The sequence below is a fragment of the Coturnix japonica genome, chromosome 10 (genome assembly GCF_001577835.2).
Source record: "Coturnix japonica isolate 7356 chromosome 10, Coturnix japonica 2.1, whole genome shotgun sequence".
Taxonomy (NCBI): Eukaryota; Metazoa; Chordata; class Aves; order Galliformes; family Phasianidae; genus Coturnix; species Coturnix japonica.
The window spans coordinates 11,932,856-11,953,412 of NC_029525.1; the positions used below are offsets into that span (position 1 = coordinate 11,932,856).

At 45.0% G+C, this 20,557-nt stretch overlaps 1 protein-coding gene across 5 annotated transcripts in view; it reads left to right on the plus strand.

The window, feature by feature from the left end:
* NTRK3 (neurotrophic receptor tyrosine kinase 3) overlaps nt 1–20,557 on the plus strand; it is a 186,154-nt gene that overhangs the window by 52,558 nt on the left and 113,039 nt on the right. For all 5 annotated transcript variants that reach the window (XM_015873065.2, XM_015873066.2, XM_015873068.1 and 2 more), the window contains exons 9-11: nt 2,429–2,452; nt 3,082–3,152; nt 4,908–5,010. In XM_015873065.2, coding sequence (XP_015728551.1) covers nt 2,429–2,452; nt 3,082–3,152; nt 4,908–5,010 — 198 coding nt within the window. The remainder of the gene's footprint in view (nt 1–2,428; nt 2,453–3,081; nt 3,153–4,907; nt 5,011–20,557) is intronic.

The window sequence follows — 20,557 nt, forward strand, 5'->3', positions numbered from 1 at the left end:
CTTTTGTTCTATTTTTTCCTTCCAACTTGCAGTTGAGAGATGATTGCAACTGGATGAAGCAATGTCAGGGTTGTTTTCTTTCTAAATATGACATGTGCAGTTTCAGGATGACAGGTCTACAAAAAAGAGGCGACAGCTCAATTAGTTGCTTTGCATCAGTTTGCTAGAATTTCTTCTCTGTTTTGGAATTCCCTGGTGTACTCCCTAGTGATTTATGGCTTAACTGCAAACCCCCCGCCTCCTCCCCCAAAGAAAACAGCTCATGGAGACATGAAGATCCAACTCTGGGGAGTACAGCAGAGACCTTTGGTGGTGATCTTTTTACTCTATAGCAATGTCGAGATCTTTGGTTTTCTCTCTGGTATTGCAACATCACACTGGCCATCATGGAGATAATAAGGCCTGTTTGTGCTGCTGCCTTCAGGAATGATGCCGTGAGAAAGTGGCAGCTCTAAATTAACCCCTGCAGCCCACAGAAATCCAGCAAAGTAGGGCATTGACTAAATACAGGAAAATACCAATGGTTTTCTCATTTATTATTTATATCACATCATGTATGTACACGGAGTTCTCCTGCAGGTCAAATATCATAAATACAAACCCAAATCTCTGCCTTGAAGATCTGACAATTGAACAAATGAGCTGACATGGGTGGGAATGGAAAGCTTATCTTCAGGCTTCAAGGGCGATGCTCTGTTTGGCTATCCTACCTATTTATGCTTCCTGCTGTTGGGGAGAAAGAGCAGCTTATGAAATGTAGGTGGGTGAGGTGAGGCACAGGTTTTCAGCGTCAGCTCTGTCAGGTCCCACCTTTGTGATCCCGTTTCTCCATATGTGAAATAAGGACACCTTAAAGTAGGTGCTGGAGCTCCAGAAAAATGGGCTGATCTTCTCTTCTGGAGAGCTGATTTTGGAAATGTATTTAAGCCATGCTGTGATGTGGGAAGGTACATCAATGTTTGAAGCACCTCTTCTGTTAGAGGCTCTGGGAGATCCTGTTAGTGTGAAATACATGTAGAATATTGCCCTTGTTTGTGCATCTTCAATACCTTGTGTGTGTTGTTGATGTGGACTGCTTACATACCCTGAACCAACTTCCAACAAGAAATGACCCATTTCTCTTATTTCTTTTGATCTAAAGTCCCAGGCTGTTCCTAACCCTTGCAGACCCTGTCAGCACAATCCAAGCTGTAATTTATTTTCCCTCAAGTTTGTTGCTCTGACTGCTGCCAAAGCTGACATTAACACTCAATGCAGCTGATGTCTATAATTTCCCATTTGAAGGTAGATTCCTTCAGGAAAACACAACAAATTGAAGCTTCCCCATCGTGGTTCGTTTGGGAAGCTTATTGCCTGTAGCTATTCACTTGTGCACAGGTATTGCTATAACCACCTACGGTGGGATTATTAGTCTTAATAAAATTCTTGACCTGGAAGAATTTCTTTCAGCATGGTAAAGGACCCTGTGACTTTTAGGAGCCTTTGGTGTTTAACCACTCATTGGTATGATATCAGATTGTGTTGCCCAGCAAGGAGGAGAAATGTGCTGCTAGAGGCTGGGTGGGAGCTGGGAGATGCGTGCGATGCCATAACTTGTTTTTGCAGTGTCCTGGCCTTAGGAATCGGGAGGGTTGTTCCCAGGACAAATTTGTCTCATCTCCCAGTGAAGATCTCGTTGCATGTTGTCATTGGCACCTCTGCTGTAGGCTACTATTTCTTGAACTAATCTTCTAAGTTCAGCTATCAAATTTCCCTCTGCATGAGCATTAGTACTTTGGGAACTTTTCACAGACATCAAGTTGGCTAAAATTGCTTGGTTATGTTTTACCCTTCAAAAAATAGGAACATTTAGTGGGAAGAACTTCTTGATGAGTTTCTGTTTACTCCAGGAAAGAAAAATGGAAGGAGGAAAATGAAGAAGCAGAGAACATTTTCTGACTAGAGTCTGTGTTAATAGATAAGGAAGTAGAACTCGCACAGAAAATATTTCCTCCTCTTTTTTTATTCCCTCTTGCTTGGAAAAGCCAAGGGAAGTTGGTTCTGCTTAACTTGAATGTTTTTTTCAGAGCCTTTTTCCCTTGGTCTTGAAGGCTGTGTATGTCATTTGGGGATTGTTTTACACTTCCCATCCAAACCTCACCTGTACTTCAGTGTGAGCATTTGTGTCCTTCCAGGAGCCCTCTGCCAACAAAGCTGTGTAAACTCCAGTTAATATCGAGTTCGGTTTCTTACATGGGCAAGTGAATTGAAAGCTGACGTTGTTCTTATGCTATGTAAACTGAGTGTCATGGAGGGCTTTAAACCTCATTGTTAGAGCCCTTGGAAGTCTTCTTGAGGTGGTAGAGTGTGCCTGGGGTGGGCTGGGAATTAGGCTACCATCCCTTTGCTGCTGCTAATTGTGTTGCTTCTCTCTTTGTCCTTCCCACAGAGAGTACGGACAACTTTGTCTCAAGTAAGTGTCTCCTTTGTGTACTGTGGGAGTTGTCTCTGGCTTCCCTACACATGACCAAGATGGATGGGGATGTGTTCATCAGCTCTGGGGTTTCTCCAGAGCCCTGGAGATACCTCCCTTAAGTGAGATCCTGTAAAAGGGTCTGGTGTGTAATGATCCATGTACAACATGCTGTGTATTATGTAGTGGGATGAGAATTAGACTGAATTTTCATGGTGTTTCCTCAACAGACCATACTTTATTTCCCCATTCTCCAAAACCTATTTAAGTAACTGCTGCCTTGGATAAATTATGCTGAAATTAATCTCATATTTTATCCCTACTGTAGATGTCTGAAATCTGTAATGGATGGCTGAGGGGTGGGCCTCACCCACCTTGGCAGAGTAGGGACTTGAGTGTTTCTTAGTTGTGAAGTTGAAGTGGCATTAGCCACTTCACTTGTCTTGGTCTGTGTTTTCTCTATAGTTATGCATATTACTCTTGATTTTGGTGCCATCCGAAATAAAAATGTACAGACTTGGTAAAGGGTGAACTGGATTTCCTTGTGTCAGATGTGCACTGGGGTCATGCTGGTGCTTTGGGAGCTCCATCAGAGCCACACTAACTCTTCTTTATTGTTTTGGTTTCAGTTGGTGACTATGAAGTGAGTCCTACCCCACCAATCACTGTGACCCACAAACCAGAGGAGGACACGTTTGGGGTGAGTCCTGTCCTTTTCTCAACACAACTGTTCTGCATGTATTTCTTCTTATTAGTGGATCAGTGTTTACAGTCCAGTGCTGTTTTGAGATAACTTGCAAGGGAAAATCTCTTCCTTTGCGATTCAAGCCAGCCAAGAATAAGAAGAATTTTATGGCTTGTGTTGGGGAAGCAAAGTACTGATATGAACTGTGTGAGCCTCTGGGGTCTGCAGTGTGGAACCAGGGAGCTCTTTGAAAATAAGACATCCTGTGAAGTTGTTCCTGGCAGGTCAGGAATTCTCGCTCTGAAAAAGTAGCTCCCAGAGAACAAGCAAACAGTCGATTGCATGTTTCGTACTATTATTGAACTGTTAAGTTCAGCCCTGTTAGAGACTCAGATTTAGCTCGGTTCAATTTTGTCAATGCCAGTTTGCCCTCTCTCCTACCCTGCAGGGCATGCCAAAAATAAGAAATGAAAGAAAGCCTATGGCTTATCAGAGCTCACCATTGTCTTTATTTTGCAGAATTTAGAAGGGGGTAATAAAAGTAAAAATATGTGCAAGTATTGGGAAAAAAACTGGCTTGTTATACAAGTGCTCTAATTCTCTGAGAAAATTTAAGATCTTGAAACCTGCTAAGTATTAACAGAATGAAGAAAACACAATTCCCTTTGGTTTCAGCTCTCATCCAACTGAAACTCTTCGATAGCTGAAGTGAAAGCTTTGAACAGTGAGGAAAGGGTAATAATGTGTAGTGATTCTTGAATGCAAAGCGTAGAAAAAGCAAGCTGGGGGATGAAAATAGCATGTGGTAGAATGAAAAAGAATTGAATATTGTAGCTCATGTGTTGAGGGCGGGGGAAATGTTGCACAAGAAAATAATTGTTTTTGGTTAATGATATTTTTTTATTTATACCATACAGTTGTGTAAAAAAAATCAAGTGAAGTTTATATGCAACATGATCCTCTACAAGAGAACAATTGGGCAAATGCCAAAGAAATTGCTGTCTCCATCAGTGTAATAAAAGTATCTCAAGTAAAGACCTGAAGTAGTAAATATTCATAAATGTTAAAATAAGGCTGGGATGGTGTAAAGCCTTTAGGACAGGGAGGTTTTCTTTACTCTGCTTGTGCACTGACTCATCAACACCACAGTTCCAGCGAAGGACTTTGGATGCATCTCTGGTATAAATACTTACAACTAAAAATTAGAATGGGTAGGGAACTGTTGGAGGCATTATGGAAACCAAATGTTTTGGGGGAAAAAGGGATTCTACCTGGTTTCATCTGCCTTCTTTCTGCACTTATGTTCATCTCCCTGTTCTTTGTCCTGAGAGATGGCTGAATGGAGAGCGTTGCCCTTTCTAAAGAATATTCTGCTGCTCCTGCATATTCCCAGCTCAGAGTAGTAGAGCTTTAGTCTTGTGACATTGAGGCATGGTAGTGATATTACAAATGGAGGCTCATGATGCATGCATTGCAGCAGTGGTCCTCCTTGTCAGCTGATGCATGGTTTGAGAGCCTTGGGAAAGCTGGTGCGAAGCCACACTGCTGACAAGGAGATTCCAAACCTTCAGCACTGGGAACAACCCATGATACTTCCAGTCTGTACCAGGACTTTCAGTTTTTGCTAGTATTTTCCTTCATAGCTGATATCCATGGGTCTGCAGCAGGGAGATATGAACCTAGAGAAAGTTAACTTGGCAAGGAGATACCTTTATTTTTCTATCTAGACTCTCAAATTCCACTGCCTTGACTAAGTTTTTTTTCTTTCAGGTTTCCATAGCGGTTGGGCTGGCAGCTTTTGCTTGTGTCCTCTTGGTGGTCCTCTTTATTATGATCAACAAGTATGGCCGACGGTCCAAGTTTGGGATGAAAGGTAGGTGCAGCCTCCTTCCTCTGGCAGGAGGCACCTTCCAGGATTGCCAGGTCCTTGTAGTGCAAGTGGAAAGGTGTTGTGGATATGTTCATGTGTTGTCAGTACTGATGCAAAGCCTTCAGAAGAGAACACAATCCATCCCCCTGCTGGGATGTGAAATAGTTTTGGATTCTGTTGGAAAAGCAGGTGCATCAGTTCTCTGCCTGTTTATGAGTTGGGACCATGATGTGCTGTCAAGTTGTGAGGTGCATGCCAGGGAAGCAAATGCTGACCTGCCTTTTGGTAATGTGGAAATCTTTCTGTTGCTTCTGTTGGAACATCTCGTCCTCTGCTTAGTGAATAGCAATTTGAAAGTTTTTTTAATGTGATTGAATAGTGAGAAGGCTTCCAATATTTACTGTGCAGAACTGGTCTCTATCCTGCCAGTACCAGTGTTGGCTTGCTGTGATGTTGATGGAGCTAATGGCAGCAGAAAACAGATGATGGTGTATCATCTGATTATTGTGACTCTGCTGTTGTCTCCAGCTGGGGAGTGTTGGTGGTGCCTGGTGGGGGCTTCGTGCCTTCACATGACAGTAATTCCCAGCCCAGCTGGTGGTTGGTTCATTCATTCATTTGTTCTGAAGCCAGGCTTTGGCAAACAGGGCTTGGGCCAAGACTCCTGAGTCACAGCCTGCTCCTGCCTGACCATGCTGGTGTCTGCCTTGAAGGGCAGGTTGATAGGTTTGAGATTGTTTCTTCTGCTTGTCTAGAGTTTTGTTTGCTTTACAGAGATGTTTCCTGAGTGGGTCCGGATGGGATTCTGGCTGAAGTTTCCCCTATGCATCCTATGGAGATGGAAGACAGGACTTTTAATTAAATAGAAAATCTTCTACACCAACTTAGCAATATTTAGTCCATATGTCCAATGATAGGAACCATCTGGTAGGGTGTACTGACTGGTGGGTGGAGTAGAGGAATGGAAGACATGGTTCTTGGGATCAATTCCCAGCTCTTCTACTGACTCAATGTCCGTAGTCAATTAGCTGCCTTAACCTCTGCCTCTGCTTTAATTCCCCATCTGTAAAATTGGGATGATGTTATGTGCCTTCTGGTGGGATTTGTCAGAACGCCGTTGAAGTGTTTGGGCATTTGCCACTGATGAGGCTTAGAGATATAAATATAAAAAGGAAAAGTGACTTCTGACCCTAATGGAAGAATCAAAGTGGAGTGAACACTATGTGAGTAACCACTTTTGGAACAGATGTGTGCATGTGTTCAGAGGTGCTTGGACAAGCATGTTAGTGGATATCCTGCGTTCACAGAAACAAGAGGTGTGCAGTGATGGGCTTGTGTGCATGCAGTTTTGGGGAAGAAAAACACGTAACCAGGAGAGCTTTACTCCTCATTAGGCCATAATTTGTCACATTTCTATAGATTTTATTGATTCTATTACTTTGAGAGACAGAGATGATAGAAATTAAATCTTTTAAACCATGTAGATATCTCTGCAGTGAGTTGCAGGTGTCATAGGTGTCTTCAGACACAACAAAAGCAACTCTTCCAATTGTTTGCATTGGCTGAGATGCTCAGCAGTGCCCTGGCAGCTGATTGACTTATTTACCCTCAGGAAATGCCGTGGTCCCCTCTGCTCCTCCTAAAATGCATTTTCTAATCACTCCTTTTCATCTGCTCAGTAGGTCCATGAGCCTGGGTTGTTTAGGTTGTTTTAGGGTTTCAGCTGTTGGATGGTCCAAATCTGGCAATGTTACCTTCAAGCCTCTGTTTGTTCTATGTTTGCTGGGTGTCTCCTTCCCTGGTGTCCCCTTTATGGGCTCATTTTCCCTAGGGGCTGAGTTCATGGGGTGCTGCTCTTGTCCAGACTGTCAGAATACTTTACTTCGTGGTACAGAGCTCTTCTCCTAAAAGCCCATGTACAGGTCCTTCCCTGTTCCAACGCCTTGTGTTGGACATAGCGCAGCCTGCAACCATCTCCCAGTCTCCTTTAGCTGTGTCACTCATTCATTCCTAGGCAGGAGCCATCATGTATGGTAACTGACATGTTATCATTTATTAAGGGAAAAAAAACCAAGCAGCAAAACAACCCCATAATACAAAGTCTGAATCTTTGGGAAAGTGCATCACTCCCTGAATCAGGGAGCTGTTTGCAGCCAGCTGATGTGTTGCCACTTGTTGAAATCCCAGCTTGGCAAGCCTGTAAGAGCAGGTTTTTCCTGTTGTTTTTGTCACGGACACAGAACATTGTGTACTTACATTGGACACGTTACCCATAGTACCTCCTGAGTCTGAGCACATCTTTTTCCTAGAGTTAAACAGACGGTTTATCTCTTGGTGAAAGGGGGATGTACATGGAATGATGGAGATCACAGTGGGCTGCCAAGTGCTGCCTGCTATGGGGGCCCAACAGACTTCAGGGGCAGAGCAAAAAGTCAGTGCTCTGTGCTATCTGTACTTTGCTCCAGCTCTGGGATCTGTGTCTCAGTCTTCCCCAAGCACCCACTGGAGGGAGGAAGGTTTTACACCTCACCATTTGGGGTCAGCCTCCGAACCGGGAGCCTCGTAAAGCTCTGTCTTCCCATCAAAATATAATCCCAGCAGATGACAGGAAATGAAATTTCATAATATAATAAAAAAAAAAAAAAAGCAAAAAAAAAGCCACATGCAAGTCGTGGGACTAACAAAAATGAAATTTCATAAAACAATAATAACAGCATAGAGAAGTCCTGGGGACTAACAAAATGTTTGGATGGCATCAGTGATGGGGGCTATATAAATGCTTAGGTTGATGGACTAAATATATGCTCCTCTTGCCTATTTTCTTTTACATTTGCAAGTGCCTGGGGATGAAGAGTGTGTGTGCTCATGCATATTTGTGTGATGTATTCCTTGTGCTGCATGACTTTAAAGTAAAACAAAAAGAGAGATGGAGAGAAAGATGTTAGAGAAAGCCCAGAGACAAGAGCACTTGTCGTTTTGCTGAGACGAACTGTTTTCCAGGCTCTGAGATTAAAAACTACTTACGTTTTCCAAATGAGGTTTCTTCTTTGGGTGGAGGCAGTGCCAGCTAATGGTTCAGAGTTGGTTGCAGCTAGCAGAAAATCCACTGCGCTTTAATCTGATTTTCTGAAGAAATAGGGCGTGTGATAGCACTGTGTCTGTGTGCACAAGCGTGTGTGTGCCCAGCTCTCTTGTATGATGTTTCCTATCTGTCTGTTGACCCAGAGGAAAGGGTGGAAGGACTTAAAGATGTGTCGTTTTCAGAGCATCCCCTTGTTCTTAAAGGCACTGGGGAAATAGGAGGATGAATAAGGCATAACCACTTGGGTGATACCCCACTGGTGGAAATATCTTGGGCATCAGGGTGTTGATGTGGATGTTCAGCTTAGGACTAGAAAACTGAACTCAGGGAAAAGGCTTTTATGGGTGGTGCATGCATTTGTTCAAATGCATACCAGTGCCTCCTGTCTGATTAGGCAGAAGAAATAAAAGGGAGGTGGGAGAGAGAACGACCAGTAAATAAATGCTGCCCACCTTTCTTGTGATGCTTTAGGAATGGCGTTGCTAGCAGTTCATTTGGTATTTGTTTTAATAGCCCTGATCAAAGTGCTGGCACTGCTGATGTGCATGTGGATGTCAGAAGCACTTGCAGAGCTGTTCCATTGTAATTTAGCATTAGTTAATAGGTACTTAAAGTAAAGTGGTTGCCTATTTGATTATGATTGGGGGTTATTAACATTTTTTTCCATAAACAGATGATAACTGTCTGCTGAGTCGATTGCAGAACAATTCCAGGGTTCTGATTCAAGAGGACCAGCTCCTGCAAAGATAAACTGGATGCCTGGCTTTTTGATTTTTGTTGGATTTTTTAAATTGTTTCTATTTATTTCTCCCTCCCCCCTCCCACTCCTTTTTTCCTCTTTCATCGTACAATTATCACTGCAGCTTTGAGGCATGGGGAAGGGAATACACCAATACATGACCTACCTTTCAGATGAGGTTTAATTCTGACCTGCGTTGCCTTGGTCGAGTCTGGTCACAATCATGCACTGGTTGTTTTTCCCTGATTATTTGTTTGCAACCATATAGGAATGAAAAGGTGGCTCTGTGTCTTGGAGGGGCTTGACTTTGATGGTTAGATGCTCAGAAACATGCAGGCAGGGCAACCACATGGCCTTTTTTGAGGTCAGGGTCTTTCTGTGTTGGTACCTTTCCTGTTTGTTTTGAAAGCTCCTTAATGTACTTGTGTTCAGTATGACTCGGTTTAATTTGCCTGGGAAGTAGATTGAAAGGGCATGTGGTTTCACTGGGGTTTGTTTCTGTAAATGCCTGCTTGGTTTTTTTTTTTGCTGTAGTGCAAGCTGTGCAATTTATTTGTCTGGTGGCTTCAAGGTGGTACAGCATGAAGCTCCTGCAGCTGGTAGGTGCCTTGCCCTCTGCTCAGCCTGCTAACCATAACAAGTTTGGTATCCAGCTCTGTGGCCTTGTGCTTCTTGACAAGCCTCGACTCAATGCCAACCTACCCAGGGGTTGTGATGGAGCCGTCCCCTCCTGTGTCTCTTCTCCTTGAAGGCTCTTACAACAGTAGTTAGTGCTCATGTTCCAATTTCCATGTTGTGTTATTCTGGTAGAGGCTTTGGGAGATATGGATGTCACCCTGGGAAGGGTAGATGCTGCACTGAGTAACATGGTTAGTAGGTGTCGTGATGATGGTTTGATCAGACTAAGATGATCTTAGTGGTCTTTTCCATCCTTAATGACTATAAGATGGCCTAGTGCAAGAGCAGGGAGCCAGCACTGAGAAAATGCACAAAAAAGCTGCAGGAGAAATTAGCAGATCAGCACCGATTTAAATATAGAAATAAAACATTTTCTCTTTCCCAGAAGCATTAATAACCTATTTATAAATGAAATGAAAAGTGCACTGACTGGCTATCAGCTAGCACCTATTTCAATTGCTTTTACAAAGCCAAAATGGTTATTTTAGGCAGCTGCTAAAAGCAGTTAGGAAAAAAAAGTCAGCTTGGTAGTTTTCCTGTGACCCGGGAAGCCTTGGGCTTCCTTCACGCTGTGTTCCTCCAGGCTTTTTCCCCAATGACCCCTTGCTTGCGGGCACTCTAGTTTGCTGCTTCATCCACTCTCTGTATATGAGCAGCTGAGTCTTGCCAACTTTTCATCTGGCCACTTACATCCATCTCATCCACAGTGCAGAGCTAAGGCTCAGTCCCCAGGGCAGCCTCCTCCAAGGACCATGTGGAAGATGCTGACCCTCAGTGTCTGTCTTAACGTAACTTTTCTGTAATGAAAGATACTGGACTGACAGCAAAGAGCCTGAAAAACTCTTTCTTAAGAAGAGTCATCACACACAGCAGCAGAATAGACAACTTTTCTCTGCCTCCTCTTCTAGATGTCTTGAGCACCTCCATGGATGGAGCATCCAAGGGCAGGTTGGATGGGGACTTGGGCAGCCTGATCTGGGAGGGGGCAACCAGTCCATGGCTAGTGATCTTCGAGGTCCCTTCCAAACTAAACCATCCTGTGATTTGTAATTTGTTTATTTTTGAACCAATATGACCAGTCTGATGAAAAGAGAGGACGCAAGGCCTGTGAAGACGCTGTGTACTCTCCACTGCCTCTCTGAAGGCAGCCAGCATGCAGACAACTTAGTGTCGCGTTTGATGCAGCTTTAATAAGTTGGAAGGTGATGTCGGAAGAGGCAAAGGACTTTAATTAATAGTTCAGTTCTAATTTGTTTATACTGCAGTTGTTGGATTATCTTTTGAAAAAGATTTACGTACTGCTAATGCTGATAAATGGTCCTTTGGGAGGATGCCCCAGATGAGTTCATTCCTTCTTCCTTCTTGTGACTGCTTGTAAAATCCTCTTGGTCATTCGTGCCTTATTTAGCGTAACTAAAAGTGCTATTCTTAAACCCTGGAAAAGGAGAGCTTAGCTCTAGTCAAGGGGCAGATAACTGGGATGGGAATGGTAGGACTGGCAAGAGAAACGTTTGGGAGCTATGATGAAGAATACAGAGAATTATGCAGAATCATTTGGGTTGAAAGGAACTTTTAAAGGTCACTTAGTCTAACTCTCCTGCAATGAACAGGGACATCTGTGGTTAGGTCGGGGTGCTTAGAACCATGTTCAGCCTTGAACACCTCCAGGGATGTGACATCGGTCATAGAATATTGCGAGTTGGAAGGGGCCCATAAGGATCACTAAGTCCAGATCATATGAGGGCAGAGAATGGTGCTGCTTGGTTTTGAACTTGGGCTGAGCACGCTTTAAGGACTGCCTAGAACTTTGGAGGCAGCAGAACAACCTCCCGAGGGAATGGATAGGAGCTGTTATTTGGGATGGCTGAGCTTCGGTGGCTGAAAGCACTGAAGAAGTAAATTGTAGAGGGCACTGAAGCATCCAGCGATCTAATGGGGTTGTTCCATCTCCAATTTCAATTTTTCTTTGTGATTCAGTAGTAAGTCTGCCTGTGTCCTGGACCATCCCAAGAAACTCCATCAGCAGCACCTTTGTTTAGTGGCTGTTGGTGATAGTGGAAGTGCTGCAGAACCCAATGTGATACTCAGGCATCTCATTGCTATCTATGCTACAACTATGCTATTAAAAATCAATGGACCAGAAGATAATGCCTGTACGCAAAGCTGCTTTGGTAGTATTGTGTGCATAGGAGGAATAAATCGTATTTAAGTTCGAGTATTTTGCTGGGGATGGAGGGGCGAGCTTATTTCCATTTGGGAGAGTGGGAATCTATTGATGTCGTGGCCCTGGATGGAGGATGGCATTGTGTATTTCCTGTAAGCCTGGATTCTGACTCAGGAAAGGAGCTGATTCATAAGGGCTGCCACGGTGCAGCCCAGCATCCGATGTGCTGGGTGGATTTGTGGCTGTGCTCTCTGATCCTGCTGAAAGACCCCACCTTGAGACCAGTGAGAGGTTTTCCTATGGAAAATCTGCTTTTGACCAGAGTGCTGCAGGGAGGAGCAGCCCTTGGCAAGGCAGTTTTGCCACATCTGCCTTTGAAGCCACCTGAGCCAAAGCAGTGCAGCAGCTTCCAAAACCACAGAGGGTGAAAAAAGACCGTATAATTGTGGCACAGATAATGGACAGATCTACATGGATTTTGGATTAAAAGCCCTTTGGCTTGCTTCTCATTTAACCTGAGCCACCCACAAGAGGAGCTGGAGCCAGAAACCTCCATGTCCAACTTTTCTGATCAGGAGTGTGATTCATCCCCAGCACATTGGTGATACACTGGCACAGGCTGCCCAGGGAGGTGGTGAAGTCACTGTCCCTGGAGGTATTGAGGAAAAGAGGTGGATATGGCACTAAGAGACAAGGTCATTGAGCATGGTGGCCGGGGGGGTTGATGGCTGGACTTGGATGATCTTAGTGGTCTTTCCAATCTTATGATTCCATGGTTCTGTTAAATGGCAAGTTTTTCCTTGCCTCTGCCAGGAGAAAAGAGGCTTTGTGTTAATGCAAGGGGGATGATATTGATTTCCTTCACCCCATTTTCCCTTTGCTGTGAGGTTTGTGGGGTGGGCAGCTTAGTGGGATCAGTGTCCTTTCGTAGCACCAGCAAAAAAAAGCCTGTGGTGCTGAGGCAGCTGCTGGGATCGGGGCGAGGGAACCGGCCCTTTTTGCTGCTGACAAGACGATTTCATCTTGATGCTCTAAAAGCTCTTGTGACATCCGCAATTTTCCAGATGGATAACGAAAACCTCTAAGCAGGGACGTCTCGGCAGCTTTCTAAGCGCTCGCCTGTGGAGCTGCATCCATTGGTTTCATATCTGCTGACAGAGCTTAATAATCATTACACTAAGTGGAACCGGCACTTGGGAAGCAGGTGAAGCTGTTGCTGTCCTTGGGCTGAGATGCGCTGTGGAGATCTGTCCCTACGGGCTGATTTCTGCCCTCTTTCCTTGCAACTGCACTCCTGTTTGGCAGCCCCTTGGCACCCACTCCTTGCTTTTGGATGGATGCTCCTGGATCTGGCCCAGGGGTTGCAGTCCTGATTTGGGAGGAGGAAAGCAGAGAAGGAATTTCCTGCAATCATCAGTTGCATGCTGTGTGCCAATAAGGAAGGCATTTCTTCTCCCCCAGTGTTCCTAATAGCAATGTGGTCTTTCTGATTGATGAGGGGTGTAATAATTAGTGTGTCTCTTACCTATTAAGCTATGATTTTTTTCATGAAGGAGAAATGTTGGATAGTACAAAAACAGAAAGAAAAACCCCATCATTTTGAGGCAACAATAGCCTAGGATCAATATTTAGTTTCCTTAATCGATTTCTCTGGCTTTTTTCATTTGGAGTTTTAGTAGATTCTCATCCTTGTGTGAGCAGGAGGCTGCAGCAGGGCAGGGTAACGGGGGCTCCAAGGAAGGGATGCAGGTGCTGCTGTATGGGCTTGTGTCACTCTGCACCCCTCACCAAGGATGCTATGGACAAAACCCAGGAGGGGGGGCTTGGTGTATCACTGTTATGTAGGTGAGACACCCTTGTAATAATGGTGCTGATGCACATAGAAGCCCACAGAGTGGGGTCCCCAGAACCAAAGCTGGAGTCGTAGAGAACTTAAGTTGGAAGGGGTCTTAAAACCCACCCAGTCCCAAGCCTCTGCCAACCGACAGGACATCTGTCCATGTAACTTTTGTATCCTTGGTCCTGCTTTGGCTGTTGGGAAACAGCAGAGCAGGTGAGAAGGAATCCTCCTCATTCTGTAACGTGCTGTCTCCACCAATAGTTATATTGAGGAATAAATATATCTTCTGGCCTGCCCACTAAAATGAGATGTGTGAATTGCTTAGGTGTTTTATAGGATTGTTCAAGTTGGAAAAGACCTCTGAGATCATGCAGTTCAATCACAGCCCACCTCTGCCATGCCCACTGACAGCATCCCTCAGTGCCACATCCACACACTGGATGTAGGGTACAATACAGTCTCCCCTGAGTGTCTCCTTTCAAGGAATTCATTCCTAGCTAATTACTGTTGTTGTTACCTAAAATCTAATGTAACACCAGTCCTGGTGGTGAATATCCCCAGCCTGAGTTTTGCTGCATCCATGCACTGTCTTTGCAACCCCTCACTCTGTGCTCACCTATGCACACCCATCCTATTCTGCATGGGGAGGATTTAGAAGCCCCCAGACTGGCACCAGCAGAGAAAGCTACATAAATAAAACCTACCATTAATATTAACACCAATGTATGCAGAGCTCATAACCAAGCCAATTTAAATTAATTTTTCAGGTAAGGTTTTTTTTTATTCTGAGACACTATCAAATATTTTACAAAGCCTGGATATATTGCAGCCTTCATTGACTAATTCCGTAGTTCAATCAGGAGAAAATAAGGCATCGCATGTAGTTCAGCATGATTTGTTTTTATAGACCAACTGCTTCATCCTCTCAATTCTGCTATCGTTCAGGCTCTTAAATAATCTTCTTCCTAATATTTTCTCGGATGTTTTACTATAAATCTCAAAGTTGGGCTTATTAATTTCTTCTGCACAGCAGCCATGAGAACCAATGTGGGTTGTGTGCATATGCATGTATGAAGAGCGAAACATCCTTTACTGATTTACAGTACGCTTGCCTTCTCCGTGAGTCTGTCTGCTCAGAATTAAATTGGTAGCGACATCTGGTAATAATGCTTTATGCCTTTTGGGCTGCTGAGTGCTTTAGCTGAGTATCCTGCTACAGACCCTGCAGGTTTGTCCCCCTGGCTGTGGGACTGGGAAAAGGAAGCATTGCTGACTATTCCAGCAGGACTTTGCTTTGACCGCTATTTCATTTTCCCTTACAGTGTTCTCAAAGCATTAATTCTTCTATCTCCTGTTTGTTCTCAGCCTCCCTTCATCTGAAGTGCCACGATAGAAATTGAAATTAGACGTGGATGTCTGCAGAAATCCTTTCCTCCCTGCTGCAGGACAGCTGGATTTTAGATTTCCACCCCCCTTTTATATGCTGTCATTTAGTTTTAAATAGAAAAACATATGGTCTTCGCTATGTTTTCCTTTTTCTAACCGAGTTTATTATGCTACTGGTGTGTTTAGAAGTGATTTGGGTTTATTCTCTCTGTTTAAAGATTTCAAGTAACGCTTCTTGGCTGCTGCTGTCTGTTAACGTGATATTGGAGTTAATGGGATGTCAGCATGTGCCAGAACCCCTCATCAGCAGAGCAAGTGTATTCCACCCTGGCATATTAAACTGATGTCGGAAGGGTGAAGGAGGGCATCTTCTTTCGATACGTATCGGGAAAGGCATCGATGTAACTTGTGCTGAAGTCACTACGATCAGATCACGCCTTAATACTAATTTCCTCTTCAGTGCATCCCAAAAGGGAGCCTCAAGCCTATGTTTGGTGTAGGGATGCTGCAGAAAAGGACCTGTTTTTCTCAATTAGTTTGTCAGTTGAGTGTTTACTGACACGTGCCATTGGGTCTATGAATGCATGCTTTTCTTCATTGTTTTGCATTACTTGGGTGAGACTAGAACTGATGTTTTATGTACCTGCTCCCACGTGGTCTGTGGTAAGCTGGGTGAGCTCTGTGTTTTGCAGGAGGTTCCTGTAGTTTAACGTCCTCCTTTCTCTGCTGACCTGCAGAGCTGCAGCTGTTTCAATGCTGGGCTTTATCCCTGGCTGCAGGCAGACAGAGGCCATGTGCTGCCTGACACTGAGCCTCGAGGACAAATCCTGCTTGCCAACCAGTCACAGGATCTGTATGTTTCCACTGCATCGAGGTCTACCCTGAGATTTTAACCCATTTTTCAAAGACATCTAGTGCCAATTTGTAATAACTTACAGCTCTATTAACATCCTTTCTCAGTAGCAACGTCTTCAGTTGTGGCTGAGTACCTGGGACCATTACTCAGGAGCCATTTTCAAGTGTTTTTTTAAGGCATCAATGCATTGTAACTCTTTGTGCTTGGGGAACAACAGCAGGACGATGCTGGTGTAACTGTGAGCAGCCAGTGGTGTGCACCCATTTCTCCATGCTGAGCTGGGATTGACTGGAATGAGATTTGCCATAGGGGAAGGCCCCTTAAGGATAAATCATCTTGGCTGGAATTTTCACTAACTGTTGCCAAAACATGTTGGCATTTCCTGAATACTGGAGAAAGAGGGAGGCCAGCACTGGGTCTGTGAGTGGGGAAGATCAGATGGAAGAGGAGTAGAGATGTTCTTCCATTTTGGTTAGTGCTGTGGGAGATGGAGAGCTGTCATTTTAACCTTAATTTCTTCTATTTGTCCCTCGAGGACAACAGCTGTGACACATAAATGTGGCTCTACCAACACACACTGCAGCCCTTAAGACTCTCAAGTTTAGCAGGTCAGGATGCTTGGTTCTGAAGGATGCTGCCTAGACAAAGATTGGTTGACGTGGAGTCCAGCTCAGCTCTGTCAGCTTAAATTATTGACAAGCTACAACCAACTCGATCAGGTAGCAGCAAAACCGAAGCAAAACACACAAACCTCTCAGCAGCCAAAGGTCACCCTATGGTCATACTGCTGTAGCAGGGGAACTGTGTGACAGGTTTGAGTTATTAACCTCCTGTGTCTGGTGGGCTCGGAGCAGGTTAAGCAGAGAGGTATCCTGAAGCACTGCAGGACTGAAGTTTGGAACAGAGAAATGCAGCTTTCTGTTGTTCTGAGCGAGCAGCAGCACTGCAGGCTGTTACCTGTTTGTGCCTGGCGCTGCAGCTGTCAAGGTGCAGAGGGTCAGCACGGCGTGGTGTCAAAGAAAGTCTTCAGGATATTAAGGTGTAATCTCCTGGAAGCTGTGGGCTGGGGGAAATGTTGCTAGTAAATATTGGCTCCTAGAGGATAACAAAATGAGCATTCCTCATCTGGCTGAGGTAGCTTATCCCTGTTTCTTGGGCATATCATGGATGCACAGATGATGCTTTTGCTGTGGTTGTGCTGCTTCTTGTGCCATGGATGTGGGAAATGTAGGGTGGGTGGATGCCATATAAGAGCTACTGGAGGAGTAAGGCTTCAGTGATGCAGCTCATCAGTGTGGAATAGCAGCTCCCAACAGCTCAGAGGAGCACACGTGGGGCTCCTCTTGCCCCATGGGATGAGCTTTGCTGGGTTAGCAGCTGCTGGATCATTTTATTAGTGGTTACCTGTTGAGAAGGACATCAGAGCTTTAAACTTCCATGCTTAGGAAAAAAGTAGCGAGGGGAATTGACAGATCCTACTGAAATTCCTGTAACATCCTTTGGCAATCCTGGGTTTAATGTCTGGGGTATACACGGTGGGAATAAGGGAGGATACTAACTAAATATTAACGATAGAAAAAGGGCTCTGTTCACATTAACTCAGGGTGAGCAACTTTGTAGGATCTCTATGCAAAGAATAAAGGGTGGAGAAAAAAAACTTGAAGATTCCTTCCAGTACTTGAAGGGAACTTATAAACGGGGGTGGGGAGGAATGGCTTTTTACACTGTCTAATAGTGATAGAAAAAGGGGAATGGCTTTAATTTAAAAGAGGGGGAGATTTAGGTTAGATGTTAAGAAAAAATTCTTTAGTCTTATGGTGGTGATGCCCTGATGTGGGCTCTCCAGAACTGTGGGTGCCCCATCCCTGGAGGTACTCAAGGCCAGGTTGAATGGGGCCCTGAGCAGCCTGGGCTGGTGGGGTACCCAGCCCATGGGACTGGATGGGCTTTATTTAAGGTCTCTTCCAACCTAAGCCATTCTGTCATCGAGAACAGACAACGTCTCCCTGGTGGTACCATCATCCAAGCCATGCAGGTGATGGGTCAGGGTCCATTCAGCCTTACGTGACAACTTACAGGCTGTTAAAATCACAAGGCCATATTTTTAGATGTGAAAGCTCCTTATGCAGGGTGTAGTGTACAGTGTAAAATCATCCTGAAATGCTTTCCCAGGAGCCTTCCTCAGGATAGAAGTGCATGCTGGCTGTCCTCGAGCTGTTCGTTCAGCTCTGGCTTGCCAAGAATCAGCAGACACAGATTTTGGGAGACATTTAAGTGTATGCTAAGCATCTTTCGAGGTATATGTTTCTGGCAGATCTCTCTGGTATCTGCTGATGAGAGGTGCTTCCCATGTTCCGTCGCTGTGCTCTTTGTTGGAGCTTGTTAATATTAAACTTTTTTATTATCATGTCAGCTAGAAAAGATGAGCTGCGAAGGAGGGTACATTATCACAGCCTTCTGCAGGCAGCGCAAGGAAGATTAGAGATGTTTGCAGCAGCTGAGCAGACAAGAGTAATGGCCTGAACTTCTGGCAGATTTTGAGTTGTTAGAGTTTTTGGAGAGCAGAGGGGGATGATGTTGGGCATGACAGTGGTTCTGCTTGAACCAAAGAAGGAGAGCCACAGTTCCAAGAAGCTCTTATGCTGTGACCTCAGGGGCAGTTCTGCAAAGTCTCCTGTGCCCCAACACATAGAGAGGGCTGCGGTGGTACAGTCCTCTCCCTTGAGGTTCCTTGGGCTCTTTGCCCTCCCATTGCCTAAGCACTCAGTGCTGATCTCACAGCCCAGCGTTCCTCTCCATGACCCCATCACCCTCCTAGGGAATTAAACACCTTTAGCACAAACACTGAGCTACCCCCTGCACAGCAAAGCGTGCTGTTCACAGCTCTCCCTGTTCCATGCCACTGGAATATTTCAGTCCTGACATGTGCACCGTGCATGGATTTTCCATTCCCAGCCCTGCGTGCTCTGCTCGTTTCCCAAACTCGAGTTAGTTCCGGCAGCTTCCAGTGCTCAGCGTTGATCATCATGCGGCTGAGCTGCTGTATTCCATGCGGGAAAAGCTTTTTCTCTTTGCTGGAGAATGAGTGAATTAAGCTACGTGTTTACTGCCACTTGAGCAAAGCGGTCCCAGGCTGGGCCACGAGATACATGGCTGGCGTTGAAAATTAAGAGAGCAAGCATCAACAGTGAAACTGAGAGAGAAGGGAGCCTGGGTAATGGGATTGCATTTCTTCCACACTAATATGACCTTGAAGATGAGCTGCTGCTCCGCAGGGATTTGGGGACTAATGCATTTGATAGCGTCAGCTGAGAGGTGTGCATTTGTTTGTGGATATTTATGTCCCAAGCCCTCATCTATGTGCATGGTGTTTGTTCTTTCAGCTTATCTTGGTGTGTCTTATCAGGGACATGGGGCAGCCTGGCATGTGATGCCATGGGACCCTCCTGCAGTGCTCAGGGTAGCAGTGCAAGAGGTTCTGATCTTCTCCTTTGAACTGCTGCCTGAATGAGAAGCACAGCACCCCATAAGGCAGAGCAGAGTGGCAAGCCCCTCATGGACCAAATTTACCATCCTTAGACTCTGCTGGAGGCAGACTTCAAAGCAAGGAGCTCCTGCCTGTTAACGTGTCCTCTTTGTGGCATTACTAGCATGGAGAAGAGTAGCATCACTTTTATGTTGGCTGTTGGGTACCATGCTGAGATGCTTCAGTTGCTGAGGCATCCCAGTGCTGGATGAGAGCTTCCTAGATAAGAACTAGTTTTTGGTGTCTGTTGGTGTTGAGACTGCAGTGGTGCTGGGCCAATTATTCACATCCTTCTTTTACAGCAGTCACAAAAGTCAGATACAGTGAAATGGATCCAGTGGTTTGCTGTCAAGTAAGAAATGGGTGGTGGGAGAAGAGCAGGGAGAGATGCTTCTCTGGGTCAGGATATCCAGATAAGTGTGGTGTTCTGTGTTTCCTCTTGGCCCTGCAGAGTTTAGCTCTGTTTCGTCAAAGAGCACTAGTTATATAGTTACACTTTCATTTTTTTGTGTGTTTTTAGGTTACTGTTTCTAGAGAATGTGTGAAAATAGCCTTTCTGTACCAAGAGGAAAAAGGCAGAAGTCATAGCCTTGGGCTTTGGTGGAGCTTTCTATGTGAGCATGATGTGTGCTCAGGGAAAGAAGGGTGCCCTTCCTGCCTCCCTTGCAATTAATACTGGTGATAGGGGAATGGTGTGACAATGGATGCAACATCTTGCATGACTGTTGTAGCTGAAAGAGTGAACTAGTTGTTGGAGTGGGTATAGTTACCTTTCAGGCTGCTCTGGGTGCTTTATGGGGCCTTCAGCTGATGGAGAGCATTGCTTGTGAGCCGCTGCTTGTTCCCTCCCAGGGGACAGGCAGCCTGTTCCAATACGTCTTTCTGAGAAGAAGTTCCTCCTAATATCCAACCTGAACCTCCCCTGGTACAATTTAAGGCTTGCAGTTGAAAAAAAAAAAGAAAAACAAGCGTACAATAGAAGCTGCTCTCAGCATCCAAGCAATTAAAATGTCTGCTCTGTGCATAAAAAGAGTCTGATAATAATAATAATGGTGAAGTTAATGAGATTTTTGGATGTCTTCACAAACTGGCCTAGGTTTCCGAAGTTCAAAGATGCGTTGTGTGAATAAAGTTGCAGCCCCTGTGAATTGTGGAGCCTTTCCCCCCCCCCCCCCCCCATCCCGGCTCCCATCCCCCCCCATAGTGCGGTACCGAGACAGTCGGGTTCGCGGTGATACGCGTCGCCCCCCCCCCCCCCCACCCCAGATATAATAGCCTC